General features: G+C 51.3%; 1 protein-coding gene across 4 annotated transcripts; it reads right to left on the bottom strand.

The window, feature by feature from the left end:
* Positions 1–5,648: 5,648 nt before the first annotated feature.
* SYNE4 (spectrin repeat containing nuclear envelope family member 4) lies at positions 5,649–9,497 on the bottom strand. Of its 4 annotated transcripts, none has more exons than XM_045532262.1 (9): positions 9,421–9,497; positions 9,209–9,346; positions 8,881–9,031; positions 8,215–8,358; positions 7,835–8,029; positions 7,509–7,760; positions 6,688–6,765; positions 5,940–5,998; positions 5,649–5,854 (listed from the first exon to the last, which is right to left on the bottom strand). In XM_045532262.1, the coding sequence occupies exons 1-9, from the start codon at positions 9,447–9,449 to the stop codon at positions 5,671–5,673; spliced, it is 1,230 nt and encodes a 409-aa protein (XP_045388218.1). In that variant the 5' UTR covers positions 9,450–9,497; the 3' UTR covers positions 5,649–5,670. The 4 variants fall into 4 exon arrangements, with proteins under 4 accessions (XP_045388218.1, XP_045388219.1, XP_045388220.1 ...); XM_045532263.1 differs by having other exon boundaries at positions 7,850–8,029; XM_045532264.1 differs by having other exon boundaries at positions 8,338–8,358.
* Between the last annotated feature and the right edge of the window lie 247 nt (positions 9,498–9,744).

Below are 9,744 nucleotides of genomic sequence, written 5' to 3'. Positions count from 1 at the left end.
TGTGGAACCCGAAGGCGGGGTTTGAATCCCAGCTCCAGTACTCACTGATTACGTGATCGTGGACAAGTGACTTAACCTCTTTGTGTCTCAATGCACTTGTGGATGAAATGGGTATAATAATAGTGCCTCTCTGATGTGGCCATTACTATGATACAGTGAATTAAGTACATGTTGTGGCAGCAGGTGATGATGGCCCCCCAGGACTCATCACTTGAGTTCACTTGGAGGTGCAGAGGTAGGTTCCCAGGAGGCTGCCAGCCTCCTGCCCGGAGCCTCTGTTCTGCGTGAGGGCTTTCTGGGAGGTGGGTTAGTGCCTCGGGGGCAACCCTCAGCCTGTGCAGGACAGCAGTCCCTGGATGAGTGCCCTGGCCTGCCTTTTGTCTGGTGGTGCAATTGCAACACGTGTTCTACAAGGTTCCTCAGATACCCCCTTGACCCCCCCCCCACCCCGTGGGATTGAGCCCCAGGTGCTCGCGTGGTTACCACTCCATGAATGCCTTTTTTGGCTTTCTCCCTGCCCTGCCTCACTCCCCCGCCTCCCTCACTCCTGCCTCCTGGGGTCACCTCCCAGATAAACCACCACCCAAGTCCTCACCTCAGAGCATGCTTGTGTGTCACGCATGGGAACAGGGCTCAGTACTCAGCTGACACTCTGTGTGTCTGTTGCTGTTTTTTCACTCTGCTGAGGCTCAGGGTCAGCGTCCCACCCGTCTGTTAAACAAGAATCTCCTGATCTAAAAATTTCTATGAAGGACATATGGGGATTGGAGTAATTTGGAATATGGATGGAGTTAAAAATAAAACTGAATTGAGTTGTTAAATTTCCTGATTTTGATAGCTGTACTATAATTGTGTAGGGGAATGCCCTTGTTCTTAAGGCACACACGCTGAAGCATTTGGGAGTAAAGAGGCATCATGTCTGCACCTTACTCTCAGATGGTCACAAAACATATGCACACATATAAATAGACCAGCAGGAGTACGAGTGCTAAAGCACATGAAGCACAATGTTAACCATTGGTGACTCTTGGTAAAGACTGTATGGGAGTTATTGTGCTAGTCTTAAAAGTTTTCAGTCATTTGAACAAAAACTTACAAAAATCAAAAACTAAAAAAGTCGATACTTGTATCAATGTCTCACGGGTCAGTATCTTTGGGCACCAGAGATCCTCACACACAAGACACATTTTCATAAAAATGAACCCTGTATTTTCTGAGACTTTATAAAACCCATGCATAGCTGCTGCTTCACAGATTTTGCCATCGATTAAAATTAAATGAAATTTCTGCGTATTTTGGCCTTTGAAAAAATAACACCTGGTCGCACGTGCAGATTCTGATCTCCACCCTATAGGGAATCACAGGTTACCAGAATGTGTTCTTGTCTTGGGTCATAAACTCAGCCGTCCCAAGGGACCAAGCCATTGACCAGATGCATAAGGTGGCCCAGCAGCCCCTTGGGGAACTCCAGGAAACTTGTAGTAGACAAGGAGCCACCAGCCACAGCTACAACTTCCCATCCCCTCTGGCTCAGCACCCTTCCTTGAACAGCAACATCCTGGGTTCGAGTGATGTGGAAAAATGACTGGAATTCTTTTTACAGTGGTAAAAGTTCTGTGATTACATTTTAAAACAGTCCTGATCTTCTGGAGAAGCTCCACAAATGGGTAAAAGACTATGATGTCTAGAGTTGGCTTCAAAGTAATCTAGGAAGAGGGGAATGGATGCTTGGGAGAATGAAACAGAATTGGCCCTGAGTGCATAGTGGTTGGAGCTAATGATGAGTTCATGACGACTTGTGATGCTGTGCCCTCCGCTTTTGTACAAGTTTAAAAATTGCCAGAGTGAAGCCGGGCACAGTGGCTCACTCTTGTAATCCTAGCACTCTGGGAGGCCAAGGCGGGTGGGTTGTTTGAGCTCAGGAGTTTGAGACCAGCCTGAGCAAGAGCGAGACCCCATCTCTACTAAAAAAATAGAAAGAAATTAGCTGGACAACTAAAAATATATAGAAAAAATTAGCCGGGCACGGTGACACATGCCTGTAGTCCCAGCTACTTGGGGAGGCTGAGGCAGAAGGATTGCTTAAGCCCAGGAGTTTGAGGTTGCTGTGAGCTAGGCTGACGCCACGGCACTCTAGCCCAGGCAACAGAGTGAGACTCTGTCTCAAAAAAAAAAAAAAAAAAAAATTGCCAGAGTGAAAGCTGGGAAAACTCCAATAATGCCCATCCTACTCAGACTGGTCCTCACCATGGCCTCACTTGACCCCGTCACCTCAAACTTCATCTTCTACTCTCCCCCTCCACTCAGGCTTCAGTCACACTGGCCTGCCCACAAGCAGAGTCATTCCTACCTCAGGGCCTTTGCACTTGCACCTCGCTCCACCCTGAATGCTCTTCCTCAAGGTCTGCAGTGTCCAATACAGTAGTGAGACTACCTGTGACTTGAACATTTAAATGTGGTTAGTGTAACTGAGAAACTGAATTCTTAATTTTATAAATTTTAAGTAAAATTTAACACATTAACTGCCATGAGATTTGTATTTAACTAATTCTAGTTTTGACCCCGGGCCACATGAAGCGTATATAAAATCTTACTTGTTGATGTTCCTATTGTTACATTTAATATTGACAATTTAATTCTAAAAATGTGGATTAAATGAATAGAAGTAAATAAATTTTGTGTCTCTATTAAACCTTTAAATTACACTTGAAGTTTTCTTTGTTTTTTTGGTTTTTTTGAGGCAGAGTCCCGCTCTGTCACCCTGGCTAGAGTGCCGTGGCATCAGCCTAGCTCATAGCAACCTCAAACTCCTGGGCTTACATGATCCTACTGCCTCAGCCTCCCTAGTAGCTGGAACTACAGGCATGCACCACCATGCCCGGCTAATTTTTTCTATATATATTTTTAGTTATTTGGCTAATTTCTTTCTATTTTTAGTAGAGATGGGGTCTCGCTCTTGCTCAGGCTGGTCTCAAACTCCTGACCTCCAGCTATCCTTCTGCCTCGGCCTCCCAGAGTGCTAGAATACAGGCATAAGCCACCATGCCCGGCCTACACTCAAAGTTTTTATTCTATTTTCATAATAAAACACTGTAGCCCCAAGGAAAAGTTTCTGATTTTTTTGTGTAACAGTCAATGTATTAAAAACTGAAGTAGCATAAAATATTTTCTCTGTTACACAACTTTATTGTTTTGATAGGACTATATTTTATCTGCCAAAAATGTAGCATCCAAATTTTTTTTGGGGGGGGGGGCAGAGTCTCCCTCTTGCCCGGGCTAGAGTGCCGTGGCATCAGCCTAGCTCACAGCAACCTCAGACTCCTGGGCTCAAGCAATTCTCCTGCCTCAGCCTCCCGAGTAGGTAGGACTGCAGGCATGTGTGACCATGCCCGGCTAATTTTTTCTATGTATATTTTAGTTGTCCAGATAATTTCTCTCTCTATTTTTTTAGTAGAGATGGGGTCTCACTCTTGCTCAGGCTGGTCTCGAACTCCTGAGCTCAAACAATCCACCCGCCTCGGCCTCCCAGAGTGCTAGGATTATAGGCGTGAGCCACCACGCCCGGCCATAGCATCCAAATTGAGATGTGCTGCAAAACAGTATTTCAAAGACTTAGTAAGGAAAAAGCATGGTAAAATATCTTATAATTTCTATATTCACTAAATATAGAAGTGATAATATTTTGGCCATATCAGGTAAAATAGAATATAAATTGTATTATTACAATTAATTTCACCCATTTCTACTGTTTCAACGTGACTACTAGAAAATTTTAAATTACATTTGTGGCTCGAATTATGTTTCCGTTGGACAGCACAGTTTTAGAAGTCAGTGTGATGTTTCCTCACTATGGTTTGCCATGATGACATCATTATACCACAATGACCTCACTGTCTCCCTGAGGCCACCTTCCACCACCCTGTTTGAATTGTACTCCCTTTCCCCTTGCTCACTTTATTTTGCTCCTTAGTACTATCGACTGCTACATATTTTGCTTATTTTTTAAAAATTTATTGTCGATCTCTCCCACTAGAATATCAGCTTCAGAGGGATGAGAATTTTAGTCCATCTTGTTCACTGGCCTGGCCTGGCTCATGGCAGACAGTCAATGTTTGTTAAATGAATGAATGAATGAATGAATGACACATTAGTTCCATTACCAGGCCTATTGGCTAATATTGCCAAGACTCTGCCGGCTCTATTTGCAAGGAGACCATGCTTTCTTGGCTGGGAGTGGAGATTTGACCAGGCTTTTGAAACGGGGCCTGCATCCTGATTTTTCTCTGAACGTGGACTGGAGTCTTCCAGAATCTGCTGCTTCCCCCACCCCCTCAGTATCCATTTCCCCTTGTAGTAACAACTCCTTGATTTTCTCTGGGGACCCACCCCTCCCCCATTTTCAGTCCCTGTGGTCAGGCAGGGCTGACTGCAGCCCCAGTGGAGGTGAGGCACATGACCCAAGCCCGAGCACCAGCCTTTGGACTTTGGTTGGAACTATAAAGGAAGAGCGACTCTCCTATTGGCTGCTAACTTGGTGGGTGTATGGCTGGAGGTTGTAATGGCCACTCTGGCCCCTACTGGGCTAAGAAGAAGCTATAGTAAATCAGAGGAAAGAACTGAGAGATAGAAGCATCATTTGAGCCTCAGGATCTAGCTATGCCTGAAGTCCTGAACTTCTCAGTTACCCACAAAAACAAATTCCCATTTCTTTAAAGTCAGTGAGAGCTGAGCTTCAGTCATTTGCTCCCTGTGGCCTCAGCCAGTGACTTTCCCTCTTTGAGACTGTTTCCCATTCTGTTGAGTGGGGCCACATCATCATGTGGTTGTGAGAGTTAAAGGGGAAGGGACCTATGTTAAGTGCACATCCAGGAGCCCAGCACATCCTGCCTCTGTCCTTGGGTCTGATTCTGCCCCCACCTCTTGTCCCGATACCTTAATCTCTGGGGAGACTGGACTCCAGGACTGAGCCCTGGCAGTTCAGCCTGGTGCTATCAAGACCCCCCGCCCCTGCCCCCAGGCCAATGATGGCCCAGCCGGGAGCCCACCACGTGGAGTGTTGGAACAGAGCAACCACGTGGATGTGAGTCAGGGGCTATGGCAGGTGCTGTTGGCAGCTCACCTGCGGCATCATGTGCACCCTTCCGTACCTGCCGCTAGCTTCCTGTGGCAGGCACCTGTGCCCCTTTGCCTAGGGAGGGGCCTTCACAGGCCAGAATTGTGGGGCATTAATTTCTCCAGGAAGAGCCCTCAACAACGCAAGATGGGGGCTGGCATATAAGCGCCACAACTTCTTTGCCTCTTTGGTGAAACAACTTCAAATTGTGTTCCACGGCTTCCCAGAGGTCCCCAGTGGGATGGTGCTCAGAGCAGCACCCAGCTCATTAACTCCACCACTATGACCGGCTTTTTCCCTCCCCGGCTCACTTCCTCACTCCCCTACCGCACTTGCAAGGATCACCATCCACATAAGGTACTTGCACTTGAATCTTTGCGTCAGGGTCTGGGCAACCCAACCTGAGATGGGCTGATTCCATTCTATGATCTGTGCTCAAAGCCAAGGGGTCTGTGCAGACATGCGGGCCATATCCTAGATTTTGGGCACTCAAGCACACAATATCCTCACACATCCTTTGACAGTGACCATTTATTACACATGTCTGGGCTGTGTACTCAGACGGGGGGGAGACCGTTGACATAGCTGAGCACCAGGTAAGGTGTCCTGGCCAGTCGGGCGTGAGAGCAGCAGAGGACCCCGGACATGGGCAGGAACAATGTGGCACCCACCAGGAGGAGAAGGAGAAAGAGGAGGATAAGGAGGAAGGCCAGGGGCCACCTGGATGCAGGATCGGGAGCCCTGCCAAGGGAAGTGCAGTGTTAAATATGTGGGTGGGCTGCCACCATGAGCCCTGTCCCCCAGACCCATCTTCTGGGCACCTCACCCAGCATCCACCTCCAGTGTCACATCCTGGAGACTGGAAGGCGCTTGCCTCTTCTTGTCCTAAGGGCAGACAGCAGCCACAGCGGAATGGGTGGAAGTGACACTTAGTATGAACTTTCCCTTAGTACCATAGACCTACAGGGCTGGTCTCATTTCTCCCCCTTTCCTGGCACCCCCGCTATCCCCAGGACCCCAATGGATGGGGAATATCTCCAGGGTAGTGGATGTCTGTTCGTGCCTGTCCTCCAATCCAATCAGTCCCCCTTTTCCTCATAACAGTGGCTCAATTTGGGGTGTCGGGGTCATGCTTTGTACTCATTAAGTAGAGACAGCTTCAGGTTCATGTGAAGCTGACCCCTGCCTCCTCCACTTCCACGACTGGGCACATGACCCAGACCTGGCCAACGCAAGCACTCCGATTCATTCAGGGTGCAGCCCGTGACTCAAGCCAGGCAGGTGGGGTCAGCCCTGGGACTTTGGCTGCCACAAAGGCACAAACCAATGGGCAGTAAGGGTGAAGTGGCCGGGCCAGACATTTTGCTGAGCAGGATGCCACCTTGGGGAAGTAGAGGCCAAGAGAGGGAGGGACTGAGCCCTGATGCCATTTGAGGTCTGAAATTTGGCAGTGCCTGGACTTTTCAGTTACGTGACAAAAATAGCATCCCCTTTTCTGTGTCATTCAATTGGTTGGGTTTCTGTCACTTGCCGTCAAGATCCCTGAGTGCTACACCCGCTGCAGACCAGCTCACCTGAGGCTTCCGGAGCAGGGAGCGTCTGCGGTAACCCGCTAAGTGTTTCCGGTGGCTGAGGCCGGACAGGAGCACATCCTGTGGGGAGAGAGGCATGTGGTTCTTGGAGAACCAGCAACCAAGAGACACGGCTGGGGAAGGACTAGGATCAGGGGGCCCATGAGGTGATATTCTAGGGGCACAGAGAGATCTCACGGGAGAGACAGGGAGGGGCAGAGCCAAAGAAACCAAGAGAAGAGACATTATTTATTGATTCATTCAACAAATATTTAATGAGTGTCTATTACATTCCAGCCACTGTTCTAGAAGCTGGGGACTCAGTGGGGATGGAAACAGGCAAAATCCTGACCCCCATGGAGCTTCTATTTTGGTGTGAGGGAGAGACAATAAATCAATAAACATATATAAAGTCAAACTGTGCTAAGTGCTGTAAGGAACTGAAGTAAGATCAGGGTCGCTAATGTTTGGGAGAGATGGCCTTTGAGGAGCAGCTGGAAGGAAGGGAGGAGGTAAGCCGGGCATGCTTCTGGGGCTTTCCAGGTGGTAGTGGATTTGGAGTGTTCGCACAAGAGTCAGGAGGCCGGCGCAGTTGCAGCAAGGAAAGTGAGGGGCAAAGGGAGAGAAAATGGGCCTGAGATGTAGACAGAGACAGACGGGAGAGAGGGAAACGGTGAGAGAGAGACACAGAGATGAAGAGAGACAGAGATAAAGCGAGAGACAGGCACCTACACCTTGAAAGGGAAGGACTTGGCTGGAAGGTGCACAGAGGTGCCCTCTGGTTGCCTAGGGGATGAGGGTCCCTCAAGAGGGACTGCTCTCACCTCAAGGCCTTGTCCTCTGCCCTGGGGGGCCCTGTGGCCACACAGCTCACAGGGAGCCCCTGGTGTCCAGGCTGTCTTTTGCCCCAGTGGTCCGAGGTCCCCAACATCCCCTGCTGGATCCCACTCCAACTCTGCAGAAGTGGGGAGGCTACTGGGCGCCCAGGGTCCCCAGACCCCACTAGGTCCTGGCCCGTCCAGGTCCCCCTCGACCTCCAAGTCCTGGTCCAGCGTGTTGACCTCCTTGTTGAACACCTGGGTCAGAGGATAGAGGTCATGGGAATCATGAGATTGGGGCCTGGGCCCGGGGCCATCGGGGTGGGGCATACCAAGCAGTAGCTGACCAGCTGGGCCTGCAGCTGCCAGAGCCGTCGGAAGATGGTGTCTCTGTGGGCTCCAAGGGCCCTCAGGATCTGCTCCAGGGACGCCCAGGCCCTAGGCTCACTCCGCTGTGCCAGCCCCTCACCGAATGCCAGCAGTGCATCCACACGCTCGGCCGCCCCTCGGAGGTCTGCCTGCAGGGCCTGGGGACATGTGGTTGGACATCACCTCACACACACACCAGGGACACCAGAGACTCAGAACCTGGAGTTACCCCCCCCCCCCACACACACACATCCTATCCAGAGGCCTGGAACATGCAAGACACCCATTTCCTACCCCAGAAAGCTGACACCCACCCTCCCCCACCCTGGCCCCCACTGCCCACCTGCAACTGGACCATTCCTCTCTGCGCCAATGCCCAGGGCCCCCGGCCTCGCTCCAGGTCCTGCAGCTGGAGCCCCATCCCCACTAGGCAAAGGTGCAGGCTGTCCTGCTCGGCCTCCAGTACCTCCAGGCCGGAGATGGGGTGCTGGGGAACACAGGGGTCTGCATCAGGACCAGTGAGCCAATCAAGACATTACGCTCACGCCACTGCCCCCACTCTTCTGCAGGTTCCTGCCTTCTGGATGCTTCTCTGCAGCAGAATCCACCTCTGGGTCTACACCAGGGCTGCTCCCACTTGGGGGCCTTTTTGGTGGAACCAGGCCTGGGGACATCTAATCCAAGGTCTTCGGGTTTTCAAGGCTCCTGGAAACCTGCACGTGTGTGGCTTGGAGGTCTGGACACGGAGGGGGTCACAGAGCTGGGTACCTCTGAGAGCAAAAGGGCTGCACCGGGACCAACAATGAAATACTTCTCTCCCAGTCAGTAAAATAACGAAATACTTCTATACTGAACGGTAAAGAAACACTTTCCTGAGTGTCCCTCCCCTCATAGATGCCCAACACCTTTCCAGAATCATCACCTCATCTACAGTGTGGAGGAGGCCAGAATCTGGGGGACAGAGAGGAGGTGGGAGCTGGCACAAGGGCTCTGGGTCACCTCAGCTCACCTCACAGTGTTTGCCTCCAGCTGGGTCCTCATGGGAAGAGGGCGTTGACAACCTTGGGGTGCCGGCAGTAGGCTCAATGTCCCTTAGCCCACCTTGGAAGTGCTTAGGAGGGTGTAGGGTGTCTTGTTCCTGTTTCTGGTCCTGGCCCGGCCTGGGAGGTAGGGGGCATTGGGCATGTGAGCCTCAGTACCTCATTGTCCCCCCACTCCATGCCCAGCTCCCTCTCCTGTCCCCAGGTGATCACAGTCACAGCACCCCCTACCGTCAAATTGCCCTAGCTACTGCCCCCACCCTCTTGCAAACAAGCATCAAATACCCCAGCCCCCACCTGACTCTGTCCCTTTCAGATGCGGGGCAGATGGTGCGTCCAGCAACGTCCGGCTCCCCGGGGGCTCCAGGGTGGTGGCTGAGCGGCTCTGAGGGGAGCCTAGGGCCCAGAGTTGGGGACAGGGCCATAGCTGGGGGTCTGGGGACAGAGAGTCAGGTGAGGACCTTTTCCCTAGCCAAGGGTGTCCCCCAGACCTTCGCAACTAGACTCACCCAGGCCTGAGACTGCCCGAGGGGCCCATGGGCAGGCCTGGCTCCACCCCTTCCAAGAGGAACCTGGACCCAGGTAATTTGATGCCCAGCTCAGGTGACAACTGAGTGACTTAACTCCTTCCTCCCTAACAGGACCAGTAGCTAAACCTCCCAACATCGTCCCACTGCTTTCCAAGGAGCTTCCAGATATAACCCACCCACCCAACCCCCATCCCCTCAAGAGCCCGGGATTCTGTCCCACTCAGGACCCACACATCTAACCTCCAGGGCCTACCCACCCACTTAAGGTCCCAGATGCAGTGCCCCTCAGGAACCCAAGCATTT

Source organism: Lemur catta, chromosome 19, assembly GCF_020740605.2.
Source record: "Lemur catta isolate mLemCat1 chromosome 19, mLemCat1.pri, whole genome shotgun sequence".
Lineage (NCBI taxonomy): Eukaryota > Metazoa > Chordata > Mammalia > Primates > Lemuridae > Lemur > Lemur catta.
Note: the sequence above shows the minus strand (reverse complement) of the source record. Positions and strands in the feature narration are given on the sequence as shown.

What these genes read in the sequence shown, in the direction of transcription:
- SYNE4 (XM_045532262.1), bottom strand. Translation starts at nt 9,449, where the DNA reads ATGGGCCCCTCGGGCAGTCTCAGGCCTGG. An exon ending in TCTGAAAGGGACAGAGTCAG is followed by an intron (nt 9,032 to 9,208) that starts GTGGGGGCTGGG and finishes CCTACCTCCCAG; the next exon opens with GCCGGGCCAGGACCAGAAAC. An exon ending in GCAGAGGACAAGGCCTTGAG is followed by an intron (nt 6,766 to 7,508) that starts GTGAGAGCAGTC and finishes CTCTCCCCACAG; the next exon opens with GATGTGCTCCTGTCCGGCCT.